Source organism: Hakea prostrata, chromosome 8 (assembly GCF_041222555.1).
Source record: "Hakea prostrata isolate BN-2017 chromosome 8, UWA_Hpros_2, whole genome shotgun sequence".
NCBI classification, from domain to species: domain Eukaryota; kingdom Viridiplantae; phylum Streptophyta; class Magnoliopsida; order Proteales; family Proteaceae; genus Hakea; species Hakea prostrata.
In genome coordinates, this window is record NC_142607.1 from 13,922,707 (window position 1) to 13,941,691 (window position 18,985).

An 18,985-nucleotide genomic window follows, 5' to 3' on the forward strand; every position below is an offset into this window, starting at 1 on the left:
ACAGATAGAGTTTGAAGAAGCCAGGCAAGAGCTACAAGCTGAATTAAATAAGGGAACCTCTCTTGATGAAATACGAAAAAATGTTGTCAGAGGAGAGATCCAAACTAAAGTTTCCAAGAAGTTAAAGAAAAAAAGTTACGCTAGTGTTGAAAGGATCAAGCGCAAGGAAGTGGACTATATGCAACTTCTAAATAAATTTCCAACTAAATCCATGAAAGAAAAGATTTCTGTTACACAAGAGCACCCAACAGCAGTGGAACATTTTCTGAACACTAAGGAAGAGCAAGATGGTGGTTCCATCCTAAATAAGTCAGTTTTTAAGATTGGTGATAAGGAGCTTCGGGTGAGTTATTCTATGCTTTACTGGATCACTTTCCTCATCAAGATAGTACTTTTGGAATTCTACCCTAACTTATGGCTTCCTTGACACTTAAAGGTAACCGTGACCAAGGCTTCTGGTCAGAAAAGAATTTATCTGGCTACAGATCTTAAAGGGCCACTTACCCTTCATTGGGGTTTATCAAAAAAAGCTGGAGAGTGGCTGGTAAGGTGTTAATAACAGTTTATAGTTAAAAACTACTGGAAGAAGGTGGATGCCTGAATACATAAATTATTATGATTATTATTGTTATCTGTATTTCTCATGTTTGTCTACTATGCATATATTTATGAGTTATGGTGCTTTCTCAGGCACCACCTCGAGGCTCAATGCCCCAAGGTTCAGTTTCACTACATAATGCTTGTCAAACACAATTTGCGGAAAGCTATTCTGCTGGGCCTCCTTGCCAGGTACCTTCCTTGAATCTAGGTCCTTTTTTGTGTGCCTTAGTACTGAAGCAATACATTTTGTCCATGGTTAGGACATTTACTGAAAAGGCTTTTAATCATCCAATTTTATTTTCAGGTGCAATCCTTGGACATTGAGATTGATGATGAAAGTTTTTCTGGGATGCCATTTGTGCTACTATCTAGTGGTACATGGATAAAGAATAATGGCTCTGACTTTTATGTCGATTTTGGTGTTGTGTCTATAAAGGTTGTTGTACAAAATTTTCTTTGTCATGTTTTTTATTGTACTTCGTCCTACTATTTTAAGCATTTATTTATTAGATCTCATTTTGTTAAAGAGTGCTGGTGATGGCAAAGGCACTGCAAAGGCTTTGTTAGAGAAAATAGCGGCTATGGAGTGTGAGGCACAAAAATCTTTTATGCATCGGTAAGTGGGTTGCTCCTACCTAGAAAAGTATGTTGTCAGTTCTCTGAGCATTTGAGTCCCTCATGGATAAGCCTTATGTTTCATAAATTCTTGCTACTTGATGCATTGTAGAACTCAAAAGTATCCCATATAACATCTTTTAATAAAGGGAGGTGTACTGATTTGTGAACAACTGTTTGCTGTAAATGGAGTAATGGAGTACACATGCTAAACAAACCAGGTGGTGAGGAGGTTGCTCTATCTTAAATAGTTATTTAAACCGAAAACTTTCTGGTTGGATTAACCAATGGAGTATACTTGCTAAAGAGACTCCTCTCTCCCAAATTAATATATGTGTTGAGATTTGCACAAGTTATGGAGATGCTGCCTTGGTGTGCAAGACTTGGAGTTGCTACCTTGGTGCACAAGTTTTCGAGTTGCAGCCTGGAGTTTCCTTTTGTTTCTATTTTAGTTACTTTCTATCTTAGTTGCTTTCTACTTTGGTTACTTTTTATTTTTCTTTATGCTTGGTTGACAAGTAATCTCCCTAGGATAGTTTCCGTTTTAGTAGATTTGGGAATTTTTTTTTTTTTGGATGATTAAATAATTCATTGCCAAAATAAAAGGAAATACAAGAGCACAAGCGACAAAGCCCAGGCAAAGTGAGGTAGAGGCCTTAACTAACAAGCAACCTAAGAGGCATTGAGCCAAGCAACCATCTAAGAGCAACAATTAAAGCAAACTCGTTACACAAGCGCAAGTGGCCCAACACCAAAGTAAGAGGCATTGAGCCCTCATAGCTTTTCCCCAATGCCAAAGAAGCCATCGATGGCTAGAACCCCAGACGAATTGAAGCGAACCCCATAAACAGGATAGGAAGAGGAGGAGAAACAGAGAGAGGAGAAGAATCTGGATCTGAGGTCGAACCTAATACGGAGAGATCAACAATGATGGCTCTCACGGCTTACCCCTCAACACTAGAGAGGCCAGAGAGGAAAATAACCCTCAACGATGTGAAGTTGAACCCAGAAACAGAAAGGGGAGATGGAGAGTGAAGGAGAAATAGCGAGGAGATGAGTCTGTATCAGAGTTCGAACCCAATTCCGAGAGACGGCAACGATACCCCTTAAGGCTTCCCTCGACGCCAAGAAGCCATTGAGATAGGAACCCTAAACAAACAAAGAATTACCCTGAAACGGGCTTAAACATGCCCCCCTTTTTTTAATAGAAGCCGAGAGAACAAAAGATGGGGAGAAGCAGAGAGGGAGTTTGGATCACAAAATTGAGATCTAGCTCGACCACTCCACCAAAGAAATAGAAGGAGAAGAAACAAAGAGAAGAAGAGAATCAAAGGGAAGAGAGCATGTTTGACCCAACCTCTGGAGAGAACAGAGAGAGGAGGAGAAGTAAAGGGAAGAAAAGAATCAGAGGGAAGAGAGCTGATCCCAAATCTGAGATCAAGATTGACCTAACCTCTATAAAAATAGGCCAGAGGGAGGAGAAGGTGCTAAGATATTAGAGCACGACTAGAGAACAGCCGAAACAGAGAGGAGACGAGGAGAGGAGGAGAAAGAGGAGGAGAGCGAAAGAAGAAGGAGAAAAGAGACACATAGCGGAGGACCATTAGTGTCTCTCCGCCCCAAGAGACACCAGATGAGGAGAAGAACGAGAGAGGAAGAGAGAGGAGGAGGAGGCGGAGAGACATATAGCGGAGGATCGCCAGCGTCTCTCTGCCTCCGAAACCTGCAGACAAAAACCTCGTAACTAGCTGCCAATCAGTTGTTGGCTTCTTCAACTTTTTCCTTGAACCTCTGCAGATCTCTGAAAGAAGCAAAGTTAGTAAGACTAAATCAAATAATGTAGATACTGATTTGGGAGATTTTATGCAATATGGAATTTTTTTTTGGGGGGCTGTAAGAAAACTTTCCTAAACTAAGACTTGATTTTACGTTATAGATAAAGTACCAGGGGAGAACCAAAATACACATGCAAGCTCTCTCTCTTCTTCTTTTTCTTCTTCTTCAGTCTTCTTCTATGCTTCTTCCTCTTTCTGAATTTCCTTTCAGTCCCTAGGCTGATTACAGGTGCTGAAATTCTAACAATATGTATTTATAACCATTCTGGTTGGATTGAACTATGGAGTACACTTTCTAAATTTCATTGGCTAAATTTTATTTTCTTCAAGTTACAGCATTGGGTACATAAAAGAAATTCATCTGTTAGCTAGGGCTATCTTTGGAGGGTTTATTGGGATATGTTATGATCACATTAGAGATTAATTAGAAAACAACATTCTTTTCTGTTGCAGATTTAACATTGCATCAGATTTGCTAGAGTGGGGTAAAGATGTTGGAGAATTGGGTCTTGCTGGAATCTTTGTGTGGATGAGGTTTATGGCCACAAGGCAGCTCGTATGGAATAAGAACTACAATGTGAAGCCGCGGTAATCCTCTTATGAAATCTTTGTTTAATTTACTGATGCAAAGTTTTCTTATTCCTTTTTTCCAGGCTAAGTTATTAAAGCCTCACTTAAACATCACTGGTCTGCTTCTGTATTGTAGTGATTCACAAAATAGAGACCAATCTTCATGAACAAATTCCTCTATAAAATTACAATCTTGGGCTTCTTTCCATATCCGTCCCTCTACTTTTCAGGGCTAAAGCCAAATTGGTTTTTCCTTCCTTGCAGTGAGATCAGTAAAGCTCAGGATAGGCTTACAGACTTGCTACAGAATATATACATAAATTACCCGGAAAATAGGGAAATCTTGCGGATGATCTTATCCACTGTGGGCCGTGGAGGTGAAGGAGATGTGGGCCAGCGCATCCGAGATGAGATCCTACTCATTCAAGTAGGTGTTCAACCTACCTTTAGAATATTTATTTCTTTCATGGTTTTTTATTTTTTTATTTATTTTTTTAATACAATATATGCATTGTTTCTATACTGGAATGTTCATTTGCAAAATACAATGAGTTGCTGGTTATCTGCAGCGAAATAATGATTGCAAAGGTGGAATGATGGAAGAATGGCATCAGAAACTGCATAATAACACAAGTCCTGATGATGTTGTAATCTGTCAGGTATTTTAAATGCAAATTATGATGAAATTTATATTCACTTTGTTGCTGAGTTTGTCTCAAAATGCATTTCCTTCAGGCACTTCTTGATTATATTAAAAGTGATTTTGATATCAAAGCTTACTGGAAAACGCTGAACTCAAGTGGGATTACTAAAGAGCGTCTTTTAAGTTATGATCGTGGAATTCATTCTGAACCAAATTTCAGGAGAGACCGGAAGGATGGCCTTTTGCATGATTTGGAAAATTATTTGAGAACATTAAAGGTTGGATTGAATAGTTTTTATAGTCAAAAAGCTTAATATGAATGAAAGCTGCAGACTTATCTTGTTCAGTTATTGGGGATTGTTTGAAGTGGAATCTTATTGTTTTAAGGGTTTTGCTTCTTCATTTTCAGAACACACATTATGTATTTGCTTCCTCAGAGAATATAGAAAGGGCATCAGATGCTGATACCACTCAATTGAATGCTTTCCGTGTGATAGATGATAATCCACAGAATACAATGCGTTCAATTTGATCCTGTTATCTTCATTTTTGTACATTATGTCTTTGGTCATCAGTTAAAAAAAAACTCTAATCTTTACTTTAAACATTACTTTGTGCATCTTTTGTTTATATAGATTTAGTCTTCTATTCTCAGGGTTCGCGCTAATTAAGCTTCTCTGGTGCTTACTCAGGCAGTTCATTCAGGTGCTGATCTTGAGTCTGCCATCACCAAATGCTTGGGCTACAGGGATGAGGTAATATCATTAATTTTTGGATGTTTCTATAAAAGTTCATCTATGTGGTACTTGATATTGCTTTCTATTTCTATCAGGGCCACGACTTTATGGTTGGGGTGCAGATAAACCCTGTACCAGGCTTGCCATCTGGATTTCCGGTAATGGTTTCACCTTTTCCACCAAAAACTTCTATTGACTTAGCCACCTTTAGTCAAAATTGGATCTGGATCCATCTATACAATTTATGCCTTTGACAGGAACTGCTTCAATTTATTATGGATCATGTTGAAGATAAAAATGTGGAACCACTTCTCGAGGTGTGTGACAAATAGATACTGGCATTTATTTATTTATTTATGTCTATATATTCCAAATTCCACATTTTCCATACAGGGTTTGCTGGAGGCTCGTGAGCAGCTTCGACCTCTTCTTCTTAAGTCCCGTGATCGTCTGAAGGATCTTCTATTTTTGGATATTGCCCTCGATTCCATGGTTAGGACAGCTACTGAGAGGGGATATGGGGAGCTGAATAATGCTGGACCAGAGGTATGTCCTTTTTCATTGCATTTCTAAGTTCTTATTTTTCATAAGTAGACGAGGAGTTTCTTTTCTCTTTGGTCATTTCTGCTAATGCTTTTTCATACCCATGTTCAACTATGGTGATTTGATTTTGAACATAAAATATTTGATCTAACTCTATTTTTCTTTGCTTGCAGAAAATTATGTACTTTATCACTCTAGTTGTCGAAAACCTTGCCCTTTCATCGGATTATAATGAAGATCTGGTCTATTGTTTAAAGGTATGATACAGCTCGTATTTAAGTTATCCTTGTGATGTACTCAATTCTTTAGAATATGAAATTGTCTGTCTTCATTGTGCGCACTTTGGTGCATTGGAGGCTGTTCGGGTGTCAGTTGCTTTGTATTATAACAAATGGCAGCCTAATGGTAGGAACCTGTGGATCTGTTAGCCCTTGGATTTCTATTCTCTATTTTACCTTCTCTTTTTGTCAAGTTTATGGACTGGGTTTCCAACAAGACATGGTTGAGGAATTCCTTCATCTATGGCATCATTCCACTTAAACAGGTGCCAGTGGACAGTTAATGTATTTCAGACATCCGAAAATTGATAGCGGGAGTAATAATGATGGTAGATGTATAGATGTTTCCATTACTTTGGGGGAAGGAAAATTTTCTCAAAAAAATTTGTTGCTCTCTAAATAAAGATTGATGAAGATAACTTAAATTGTACCTCAAAAAATTCCCTTTGGGGTTGAGTGTTCCATGGTGCTGAAGATTGCCAATGAAAACTTGTAATGCTTTATAGGAATGTGGTCTTTCAATCTACAGGGCACTGTTACTGGCCCCTACTCTGCAAGGCACCAAGTGATGGCTGGCCTGGTAGGAGGTCAGAATAAGTTTTGGCTAACTTTGCTGCTATGTTTATCAGCTTATGTACTGCCAGTAGGGTTGTTTAAGAATTCTGTTTATTATGTACTGTCTGTGAAGGGTTTTATAACTTTATATGTACTGCTTTCTTACAACAAGTGTTATAACTCTCCAATTTCATCTTCCATTTTATATGCATGGGACAATGTTTCTTCCAGAAGTGCAGGGTGTGCTAGCACCTCTCCTGCTCTGTGTTTCTCTTCTCCGGGCAAGAATAGTCTCTTTGCCCAGAGAGAGAAACTGAAAGTGGAGGTTCTATGTACCCTCAGCTTATGGATAGAAACATCGTTCTATGTAAATATTGCTCATATTAGAGCTTTAGCAGCTAACCATGAGCTTTATTTCATCTCCGAGGGTTTCTTCTTCTCTCTTCCTCTCTCTCCTAGTTCTCCTTCTTCCACTTGCTCAAGTGCTGGTTCTAGTGTTTTGGAAGCAACATGATATCAGAGCATTAAGATCCAGTGCCTGTGAATTTTTTTCTGCTTCCAGAGTCATTTCTGCGTTGCTCCTATTCCATAGTAAATTTCCTTAATGGATTTTCAATGCCCAAAGGAGATCATTACAAGCATTGTCTGAATCCCCCTATTTGCTGCCACTCCTCTTTTGTTGCCTTACGATCAAACTCTTTGACCTAGGGGTTCTTCTCCTAGTGATGATCTACTGTTGCTTAAAAGTGGTCTTCACTCATCTACTCAAAATCTGTGATTATGCATCCTATTTCTCATTACGTTTCTGTTTCCCATCTTCCCAATTCTCTTTTTAATTTTCCTCCATTACTACTTCTCATTTCATTCTTGATGAATAATCAAGATGCTTTATCCAAAGATGGGTGGAAATCTGCTATGGATGTTGAGATGGATATCTGCCATCAAGTATAACTTTTACGGATCTATTGAGTGACAAAAGGCCCTTGCCTGGTTACTGAATGTTGAAAGAAACGATTGTAGTAGAATGGCTTATTGATCCATGATCTCAAGCCCTTTATTTATAATTAAGTGGAAAGTAGAATATTACAAGGAATAGAATTCTATATGAATACAAACTCTAACTTAACTCCTATACAAACTCTTATTAGACTCCTAATAGAATCCAACACTCCCCCTCAAGTTGAGGCATAGATATTACTCATGCCTAACTTGCCTACAATAGGAAGGAAATCTCTTTCTTTCAATCCCTTAGTGAAAACATCTGCTAATTGGTCTTCAGATCTTACAAAAGGCATGCAGATAAGCCCTTGTTCCAACTTTCCTTTGACAAAAAACCTGTCAATTTCAATGTGCTTAGTTCGATCATGTTGCACTGGATTATTAGCAATACTAATAGCAGCCTTGTTGTCACAATATAACATCATGGGGTTTGGAACTTGGACTCCAATATCTTGCAGCAAGCCTTTCAACCATAGTAGCTCACAAACTCCACGAACCATAGCCCTATATTCAGCTTCAGTACTAGATAAAGCGACCACATTCTGTTTCTTACTTCTCCAAGTAACTAGATTACCTCCAATAAAGGTACAGTAACCTGAAATTGACTTCTGTCTCGGAGATCCAGCCCGATCTGCATCAGTGTATGCTTCTACTTTTAGATTATCGGTGGGTGACAAAAGTATTCCTTTTCCAGGAGTTCCCTTCAAATACTGTAGTATTCTGATAACAGCCTTCATATGAGCTAAATATGGGTCATGCATGAATTGACTCACTATACCTACAGCATAAGCAATGTCTGGCCTGGTGTGAGACAAGTAGATAAGCTTCCCTACCAGCCTTTGGTATCTTCCTTTGTCCACTGGTTCTCCCTCTTTTTCTTTAAGTTTAGCTCCAGCTTCAATAGGGGTATCAACTACTTTACACCCCAACATTCCCACTTCTGATAATAGATCTAGGACATACTTTCTTTGGGATAGGAATATACCTTTATTTGATCGAGCCACCTCAATCCCTAAGAAATACTGTAACTTCCCTAGATCTTTAATTTCAAACTCTTTGCCAAGATAGTCCTTCAACTTTTGAATTTCTTCACCATCATTCCCCTGTGATGACAATATCGTCTACATAGACAATGAGAAGTGTGATGTTAGTACTTGACTTCTTGACAAATAGTGTATGATCAGCATTGCTTTGCTTGTACCCAATAGAAGTCATTGCCTTCTGAAGGCGTCCAAACCAGCATCTAGGAGACTGTTTTAACCCATATATTGACCTCTTCAACCGACAGACTTTCCCCTGCAGTATTGTCATCGGAAAAACCATGTGGGATTTCCATATAGACCTCTTCTCGCTAACTCCCCATGTAAGAAGGCATTCTTTACGTCTAGTTGGTGCAAGTTCCGGTGTTTGTTCACGCTACTGACAACGAAACTCGACAGTATTTAGTTTTCGGCCCGGGGCAAAGGTCTCCCCGATAATCAATCCCATAGGTCCGGGTAAACCCCTTTGCAACTAGTCTAGCTTTCAACTTGTTGGTGATCCATCCATATTTTGTTTAACCACAAATACCCATTTGCAGCCCTTTGGTTTTTTTTACGGAGGAAGTGTAACCAGCTCCCAAGTGTCATTTTTCTTCATTGCTCGCATTTCCTCTACCATAGCTTCCTTCCATCTCTTATCAAGATAGGCTTCCTGCCAACTTTTAGGAACAGAGATCGGATGATGATGAGAGGATATAAAAGCACGGTAGGAGTCGGACAAAGAGTTATAAGAAACATATTTAGCTATGGGATGTTGAGTACAAGATCGACCCCTTTTCTAAACAATAGGAAGATCGGAAGAAGATACCTCGGTAGAATCGATTCTGGGAGCGGAGACTGAAGTGGTAACGTATCCCCTTTCTCCACCTGCTTTAGCCGGTTGTATTTCTTCCTCTGATAAGTCTGCACCTCTTTATTTTGGTCAATCTGGTTTTGAAAGACCCCAACAGTGTGTCTCAAAGGAGTGGTCTCCCCTTGGCTAGGTTCTTCACATGGTTCAGAAATTGAAGGGGGAGGATTAGAGTCCTCAGGTATACTGGCCGAAGTCTCCCCCTGGTCAGGAAACTCTTCTGGGACTCTTAAGTTGTGTTGGTGTGTGAAAGGAAGATCTAGAGTCGGAAAGAACACCTCTCCTCTAGGACTCTCCCCCTGGAGAGGTGTATAGTAAGGGCAAAACTCATGAAAAAGTACATCCATGGATACAATGGTTTTCTTGGAGGGAGGATGATAACATTTGTACCCTTTCTGAGTAGCAGAATACCCCAAAAATATGCAGCGTAGGCTGCGGGAGAATAACTTACTCTCGGTGGGCTGTGATTCTGGCATAACACACGCATCCAAAAACCTTTGGGGAAATAACAAAAGAAGAGGCTCCTTGAAGAATCTCATTAGGACATTTAAAACCAAGTATCCTACTGGGCATCCTATTCATAAGGTAAGAAGCAGTGAGAATAGCATCACTCCAGTACTGGTCAGGTACATTCATAGCAATCATAATAGAACGGGCTATCTCTAAGAGATGCCGATTCTTCCTTTCGGCCACCCCATTTTAGGCAGCCGTATCAACGCAACTAGTCTGATGTATTATGCCAGAGTCAGAGAGATATCTTTGAAATTCACCATCAATATACTCTGTGCCATTGTCACTGCGAAGGATCTTCACAGTGGCATTGAATTGAGTTTTAATCATATTATGAAAATCACGAAAACATCGGAAAACTTCATTTTTTTGTTTTAAAAGATAAATCCATGTAGAACGAGAGTGACAATCAATAAAAGTAACAAAGTACCTATGGCCGATGATAGACACACGTCGGCGGGGACCCCACACATCGGTATGAATTAACATAAAAGGAATATTTTTTCTATTATGAAGAGAAGGTAAATAAGTAGAACGAGTCTGCTTCGCAAAAATGCAGGCTTCACAAAAAAAATCATCCTCATTACAAGAAGAAACTAAATCAGGAAATATTTTCTTAAGAGTTCCTAGAGGGGGGTGACCTAGCCTACGGTGCCACTTGATGAAGGTCGATATTACCGAATGGACCTGATTAGAAGATGTAGTCAGAGCAGAAGTAGATCCTTCAATCGGCTCGAGCAAATAAAGTCCATTGTCTAGTTTACCACGTCCAATCTCCTTCCCCGTTACCAGATCCTGAAAGACACAATAAGATGGGAAAAATGTCACTTTACAATTTAAGTCATGTGTAAGACTGCTGATAGAGAGCAAGTTAGTAGAGAAAGAGGGAACATGTAAAACTTTAGACAAAGACAGGGGATGGAGAATGTTGAATGGTCCCTTTTCAGCAATGGAAGAATAGGAGCCATCAAGCAATTCGAACTTTATCCTTTCCGGAAGTTGGAGAATATTGTAAGAAAAAAGAGGATAAACCTGTCATATGATCTGTGGCTCCGGTATCAATAATCCAAGGAGTAGAAACTGAAGAAACTTGGAAGCTTGTAAAAGTTTTACTTGAAGTAGCAAGGTAGGAGTTGGTTTGATTAGTAGAGGAAGCAGTGGTAGAGGCTGTACCGGCAGTAGAAGATTGCAGAATACGTCGCAAAGAAGTTAACTCCTCCTGTGAGAGACCAACATCTGCGAGAGGGTCTTGTGGAAAGCTGTCTCGGAGATATGAGCTTTCGATTTTCCTTTTTTTGTGCTCTTTTTTTCTCAAAATCAATGAGGCTTCCCATGGAGTTTCCAACAATTTTCCTTAGTATGATAGGGTTTGTGACGGTGCTCACACTTGACAATCTCCTTAGCCGGATCAGATTTAGTGCTGACAATTTGTAAAGCTGATTTCTCCAAAATAGGAGTATGAAGCATGGCTAATCGACGACTTTCCTCACACTGAACAAGAGCATAAGATTGTTCTAGTGTAGGAAAAGGAGAAACGGCTTAAGACTTGTACTACGATCTGATCGTACTCCACGTTCAAACCTGCGCAAGAAGTCATATACTCGAATCTTATCAATGTGCTTCTTATAAGTCGCCACATCATCTGGATTAGTGGGGTGATAATCCCCATAATGATCCAACTCTTGCCAAAGAGATCGCAACTCAGCATAATAGTGGGCCACAGTCAGTTCCTTTTGGGTAGTCTCATGAAGCTTCTTTCGTAGCTCATAAACTTTGTGCATCATTTCCCAAGTTGTCCATATGTTTCAGTAGTAGCCTTCCAGATTTGGGCAGCAGTATCAAGTAATAGATATCCACGGGCAATATTTGGAATCATGGAATTCAAGAGAAATGACATAATAAGAGAGTCATTCGAGATCCATTTTTCCTGGGAAACGCTTTGTGGTAGAAGGTTTGATAGTGGTGCCCGTAATGTATCCAACAAGTCCTCTTCCAGCAATAGTTAAGTAAGCAGATCGTGACCAAATCAAATAATTTGTCCCATCAAATCTTACCGAAAGAGGATGAAAATTTGGGTAATGTTCAGGTCCGGTGGGAGCAGTAGTACCATCGATAGTTGCCATGTTGAAAAAATTGTCTCTGAGTTCTTCGATCACCTTGTGAAAAAAAACTAAAACGTCGCACAATGCAATAGCCAAACAATGATATGATCAAATCTCCCTCCCCCCCTCCCTCTTTTTTTTTTTTTTTTTTTTTTTTTTTTGAACCAAAGAAAAATTCTGGTCTGGTCTAATAGAACCAGAGACAAAAAAAAAAAAAACGAAAAATATGGTTCTGGTCTAGTCTATTTTGGACAATGAACCAAGAATTGAACCAAACAATGAACTAAAAAACCAAATCAGAAGTTGAACCCAAAAAACCAACCAAATAACAATCGATATCTTCTTCCACATACCTGAAAAATCAAAGATTTATGTTGCGCACGATTGGGAAGATGATGCAGCAGCAGCAGTAAGGTGAAGGCGATGGCGATGGTGGCTTCTCTTCTTCTTTCCTTTTCTTCTTGGCCTAGCCCACTGTGATTCAGTTTACCTAATCGCAAGAAGCAGCAGCAGGTTGTGGCCTGCGATTCTGTTTTTCTAATCGCAAGAAGCAGCAGCAGGTTGTGGTTCTTCTTCTCTTCTTCTTTCCCTTTTTTTCTTCTCTGGTCTTCTAGGTGGAACTGAAAAATAGTGCAGCGGTGCGGTGCGATGGGTTTGAAAAGGGAAAAAAATTCTGCCAAACGATGGTTGCAGAATTAGGTTGTTGAAGACCAAGAAAAAACTGCGAAGGGTTTTGGAGAAAAAAATCTGCTGTGGGTTTATAGGTTTGAAGACACAGAAAAAAATAGAAGAACATACTAATCGAACTTAGGCTCTGATGCCATGTTGAAAGAAACGATTGTAGTAGAATGGCTTATTGATCCATGATCTCAAGCCCTTTATTTATAATTAAGTGGAAAGTAGAATATTACAAGGAATAGAATTCTATATGAATACAAACTCTAACTTAACTCCTATACAAACTCTTATTAGACTCCTAATAGAATCCAACACTGAAGGATATAGTAAACGTAATTGTTGAATGTCTTAAAAACCTTCTCTCCTATTTCTTGGTTGAATTCTGTGAGGTTTTGGTTCTTTGTTTAATCTGTGCCGGAGTTCATTTATTTCTAGAAAATGTGGAGATCAAGAGAATCTTGATCTGTTGGTCTGTACTCTGAACTATGATTTGGTGTTCCAATCTTTTGCTCTTAAGCTAATGTGTAATTGTTTTTGAAGGGATGGAATCATGCACTGGAAATGTCAAAGACTAGCGATTGTCACTGGGCACTATTTGCAAAATCGGTTCTTGACCGCAGTCGACTTGCTCTTTCAAGCAAGGCAGAGCTTTATCATCAAATTCTGCAACCATCTGCTGAGTACCTGGGATCACTTCTCGGAGTTGATCAAAGGGCTGTATGTGGCTAACTTAATGTTACATGCTTATTGCAATTTGCAGCTTGTGTCTGTATTATATTGCTCATACAAGCAACTCTTGCAGGTAGAAATATTTACTGAAGAGGTTATCCGTGCTGGATCAGCTGCTTCCTTGTCACAACTTCTTAACCGACTTGATCCTGTTCTTCGGAAGACAGCAAATCTGGGAAGGTTTGTAAATAGAGTTTGATCTCTGTATTTGAACACTGTATCCATTTTACATGGCGAACCTGGTGCTGAAGCCTTCCACGCAAGCACAAGCCCGGGGGGGATTGGGGAGAGTATATCCATTTTGAATCCCTAAAATGCTACACACAGGCTAATTTTGGGAACTTTAGAATCAAATAGTTTCTGATACAGTTTCTCATCCTCTGTCCTCAATGAAAGAGCTTTATTGTCTGGCTTTGATTTGATGCTAAAGATTGTTGTGTACATTGGCTCAGTTATACACTTCTCCATTACATTCTAATCCAATTTAACATGCCTGTGACAGTTGGCAGGTTATCAGCCCAGTTGAAACTGCCGGTTATGTTGTCGTTGTTGATGAACTGCTTGCTATCCAGAATAAGCGTTATGGGCAACCTACAATTTTAATAGCAAAAAGTGTAAAAGGAGAGGAAGAAATTCCAGATGGTATAGTTGCTGTGCTGACCCCTGACATGCCTGATGTCCTATCTCATGTTTCTGTGCGAGCAAGAAATAGCAAGGTATTGACCAATCATATTGGAAATTTAGGAACTATTTGCTGCCAATCTCTTACTTTTGGTGTGATATTAATGATATCAGGAACTGAGTGAAGTCTCTGAGTTCAGTATTTTCATATTGGCAGGTCTGCTTTGCTACATGTTTTGATTCTGACATTCTATCTGACCTCCAAGCAAAAGAGGGGAAGTTGTTAAGGCTTAAACCTACTTCAGCAGATGTAGTTTACAGGTAATTATGTGTCCTTCACATGAGGTGTCTGAGTTACTTAGGTACTATATTTTATTTGTAAGATAATTAAATAGGGTGAACTGGTGGACATAATGGAAATCATGTTAGTATAAACATAAAATAGAAACTCTTGTACTAATTGCAATGGTATGAACCCAAGGCTCTGGCTAGATGGGTGGCATCCTACAGTATTCTGATAAAAAAGTTTGGAGATATAGTTAGAGACCAGGTATTCAAGGCCAGTGCTGGCGGGGACTATTTTGAGAGGAGGATACCAGTGTACTAGCTTTACTTCTACCATAGCCTTAGATATGGCATGGAAGGAACTGACGGAGCTGAACTGACTTTTTATCATGACATGCATGGATCTGATTGTATGGACTGGAAATTCCTTCTGCCGTAGCCTTAGATATGGCATGGAAGGAACTGATGGAGATGAACAGACTTTTTATCATGATGCGCATGGATCTGATTGTATAGACTGAAAATTCAACATGAATGTTTATCATCACACACATGGATCTGATTGTATGGACTGGAAATTCAACATGAACGTTTAGAGGAGTATCCGTTCTGCTAAAGGGTGCCACCATCTCAACAAAGACATCACTGTTGAGCTCCAGTCTTCTAGGAAAAAGAAGAAGAAAATAGGAAAAAAATAGTTTCAAGCCTTGAGTTTGTCTTGGCTCTTTGTTCTCAGTTTTTAGTGCCTAATTCCCTGTTCTTTGTTTTGCTTTTTGCTTAGGGCCTTGTTGGCTTGATAGGCTCTGCCCTTTGCTTTCTTGTTCTTCTCTCTCACCCCAACCCCCTTTTCTCTCCTTCTGGTTAATGATTTTTTTTTGGATGAATAAATAATTATATTAAAAACCAGCAAACAGTAAGAGCAAACAAAGGGAACTCAAAGAGCTAAGGGAGGGGGGATAAGGGGTGAGCTGAGCCCCCAAAAACTAACAATTAACCTATTTCTGGGGGAGCCAGCCACTGGGGGATGGGGGATAGATAGCAATCTAGAAGAAATATCAAAATAGATGGCTCCCCAAATCAAGTCGAGAGAGCGGGATTTGGGAGTCCATCTTCTGAAATTTCGCTCCCACCAGAGATGGTGGATGGTGGCACCGAAAACTAGCTTGCCAATGCGATTGCAAATAGAGTGACCAGCAAAGTTTCTCAAGATCCAAGACCAATCACTGGCAAATCCATGAGAACATCTCGAGCGAGGCCAAATGGAGGCAAGGGCTCTATCCCATAGGGACCGGGAAAGGGGGCAGGAGAAAAAAAAGCTGGTCAATGTCCTCTGAATCAATCCAGCAGAGGGAACAGCTGGGAGTGGCAGGTATGTGGTGGCTAATAAGGAATGATTGGGTTGGGAGGGCTAGGTTGAGAGCTCTCTAAAGAGTGAGGGTGTGGCGGGGGATATAACCTTTAAACCAAACCAATTGGGACCAAGGAACAGGGGGATGGTGGGGGCGTAGATGGTTCCAGGTGGAGGATGTGGTGAAGGATTTTGATGGTGAAGGGGTCCAGATGGTGGAATCGTAGGACTGCCTAAGGATAGGGGGGGAGAGCATTCCAAACATGTGTGAGATTGGGATGGGGGAGAGAGGACCAAGAACCTTCTGGTTAATGAATTACTTATTCATCCGAGAAAGAAACTTGGAATACCATCAGAGGAAATGGAAGGAGAGTGGCCTGGTGCAAGTCAGTTTGGTTTGTAGGACACATCAAACATCCCCAGCTTTCTTTCATTACTTGGCGGGGGTTGATGAATGTGCTTCCAACTAGGATGACCTCATGCAAGTCCAGGTGCAGTCATGTTGCATTTTCTGTTGGGTGGCACAAGAAACTAGAGATCATTTATTTTTTGAATGCAGCTTGTTTGACCTGATTTATATATATATATATATATATATATATATATATATATATATATACACTGCTCAATGGATAGTGTTCCACAGAGTGTAGAAGAGGCAGCATTCTGGGCAAAGTATTATTTTGGAGACGAGGAGTATATTAGCTGGGTTGGATAATTAGCACTTTGTACTACTGTTTTTCATCTATGGATAGAAAGGAACAACAGAATTTTTAAAGACAAGATGATGATAAGATTTCAAGTTGTGGCAGCTATAAAAGAGCTGCTCAGATCCATCTGCTCCACTGTCCATTTATCTGGAACTCAGAATGCAGAAACACAATTTGTAGCAGATAAATGGGGCATTTAGATTATGCGGAAAGTTAAATGTTCGTAAAGCTTGCTCTTGGTTTCCCCCTCCGAAAAGTACAGTGGCTTTGCATTGTGATAGGTTTCTTAATAATGACAGGGCCTCTTTTGGTGGTTTGATTAGAAATGAAGAAGGAAATCCTATCTCCGCCTATGCGGGTATAAGTGAGAATCTATCAGTTCTCAGTATGGAATTACTGGCCATTCAAAAGGGGATCAGGATTTGCATTGATATTTGATAATAGTTATGTTGACTTTGGAGAAGAAGAAACATTAGAAGGCTTAGATTTTAACTTAGTTCATTGTTTTCAGATTGATTACTTTAGTTATGTCATCACTTCCGCACTCTGATTTAGTTTGAGATCTTTCTAAGATTCGTTTAATTTAATTTACATCTTAATTACTATTTATAACATTGATTTATTCTTGCACATGATTAGTCTATTGGGTGAATTGGTTTATGATTGTTTGAGACCTGATATGTTGGATTGCGGATCTCTCCCTCGGGTATTGGGTGGATGTGACAAATCGAGTATATTGAAGGAGAACTTCAGATATATCTCTTTGACTCTAGCATAATATGCCAAACCAATTGTGCTGATACGGCTGCCCCAAATGGGTGGCCGAAAGAAAGAACAGAAGTCTCTTTAAGATAGCTCATTCCCTTGTGATTGCCTTGAATATACCAGACCAATACTGAAGTGATGCTATACTCATAGCCTCCTACCTTATGAATAGGATGCCTAGTCGGATACTTGACTTTAAATGTCCCAGTGAAGTCCTTTAAGGAACCTCTTCGTTCATTATTCCTCCTAAAGTCTTTGTTGTGTGTATTAATGCCAGAAATTCGACCCACAAGAGTAAATTGGCACCCTGTGGCCCACGTTACATATTTCTGGGGTACGCTGCTACTAAAAAGGGTTGCAAGTGTTATCATCCTGCTTCTAGGAGGACAATGGTTCCGATGGATGTGATTGTTACTAGTCTAGTCCATATTATACACCTCTTCAGGGGGAGAGTCCACGAGGAGAGGTGTTCTTTCCCACACTGGACACTCTTGTCAAACATATAGAACCCCCCCCCTCACAATAGCCCTTAAAGGTTCATGAAGAAATTCCTGACTAGGGGGAGCCTTCGGCCAACATAGTTGAGGATGCTATTTCTCCTCCTCCCACCTCTAAACCTTGTGAGGATCTTTTTCAGGATTTTCCTGTGAGGCACACTATTGAGGTCTTCCAAAGACAAACTAACTAGGAAAAGGCTGTGCAGACTTATCAGAGGAAGTATGCCAATAGGCAACAAGTGCATAAAGTTGACATGTTTCCACTCCAATCTCCTAGTCCAGAGTCAGATTCAACTGTTTTTCCTAAGGTTTCTTCTTCTGATCTTCCTATTTTTGTTAGAAAAGGAGTTAGATCTTGTATGCAGCATCCTATAGTTAAGTATCTCTATATGATTCTTCATCTGACTCTTATTGTGCTTTTATATCTTCTTTATTTATTGTATATATCCCAAAGAATTGGCATGAAGCCTATGCTGATAAAAATGGAAGGCAGCTATGGTAGAGGAAATGCAGGCAATGAAGAAAAATGATACTTGAAGACTTGATCACTCTTCCTCCAGGGAAAAAACCGGTGGGTTGTAAATGGGTGTTTGTGGTCAAATAGAACATGGATGGTTCGGTCAATAAGTTGAAAGCTAGACTAAATGCCAAGGGGTTTACCCAGAATTATGGGATTGATTATCAAGAAACCTTTGCCCTTGTTGCAAAACTAAACACTGTTGGGGTTCTTCTATCTATGGCCATAAATCAAGATTGGGACTTGCATCAGTTAGATGTAAAGAATGCATTCCTACATGGAGAGTCGGAAGAAGTCTACATGGAGATTCCAAATGGTTTCTTTGACAGCAGAACAAAAAGAAAAGTTTGTCGGTTGAAGAAATCAATTTATGGGTTGAAGCAATCTCCTAGATGATGGTTTGGACGTCTACAAAAGGTTGTGACATCTATTTATTATAATAAACAGAGTAATGTTGATCATACTCTATTTTTCCAGAAATCAAATACTAAGACCACTCTCCTTATTTTTTATGTGGATGATATTGTCATCACTGGGAATAATGGTGAAGAATGCGAAAGCTTAAGAACTTTCTTTGCAAAGAATTTGAGATTAAAGATCTAGGAAAGCTAAAGTATTTCCTAGGGATTGAGGTTGCTAGATTAGGAAAAGGGGTCTATCTATACCAAAGAAAGTGTATCCTATACTTATTATCAGAGGTGGGAATGTTGGGATACAAGACAGTTGATACTCCTATTGAAGCAGGAGCAAAACTTAAGGAAAATGAGGGAGAACCAATGGATAAGGGCAGATATCAAAGGCTGGTAAGGAAGCTTATCTATTTGTCCCACACTAGGCCTGAAATTGCATTTGTTGTAAGCTTGGTAAGCTAATTTGTGTATGATGCACATTTGGCTCATATGAAAGCTATCAATCGAATACTCTAGTACTTGAAGATTACACCTGGTAAAGGAATTCT

At 39.6% G+C, this 18,985-nt stretch overlaps 1 protein-coding gene across 4 annotated transcripts in view; it reads left to right on the forward strand.

Annotated features, from left to right (window-relative positions):
* The window catches only part of LOC149007097 (alpha-glucan water dikinase, chloroplastic-like), a 42,366-nt gene that overhangs the window by 14,877 nt on the left and 8,504 nt on the right, over positions 1-18,985 (forward strand). For 3 of the 4 annotated variants that reach the window (XM_089164728.1, XM_089164729.1, XM_089164731.1), the window contains 18 exons: positions 5-343; positions 437-544; positions 691-789; positions 905-1,036; positions 1,128-1,216; positions 3,504-3,638; positions 3,885-4,047; positions 4,190-4,279; positions 4,356-4,541; positions 4,956-5,018; positions 5,096-5,158; positions 5,258-5,317; positions 5,394-5,546; positions 5,717-5,800; positions 13,096-13,272; positions 13,358-13,464; positions 13,787-14,000; positions 14,123-14,226. In XM_089164728.1, coding sequence (XP_089020854.1) covers positions 5-343; positions 437-544; positions 691-789; positions 905-1,036; positions 1,128-1,216; positions 3,504-3,638; positions 3,885-4,047; positions 4,190-4,279; positions 4,356-4,541; positions 4,956-5,018; positions 5,096-5,158; positions 5,258-5,317; positions 5,394-5,546; positions 5,717-5,800; positions 13,096-13,272; positions 13,358-13,464; positions 13,787-14,000; positions 14,123-14,226 — 2,366 coding nt within the window. The remainder of the gene's footprint in view (positions 1-4; positions 344-436; positions 545-690; positions 790-904; positions 1,037-1,127; positions 1,217-3,503; positions 3,639-3,884; positions 4,048-4,189; positions 4,280-4,355; positions 4,542-4,955; positions 5,019-5,095; positions 5,159-5,257; positions 5,318-5,393; positions 5,547-5,716; positions 5,801-13,095; positions 13,273-13,357; positions 13,465-13,786; positions 14,001-14,122; positions 14,227-18,985) is intronic. The other variant, XM_089164730.1, reaches the window with a different exon arrangement.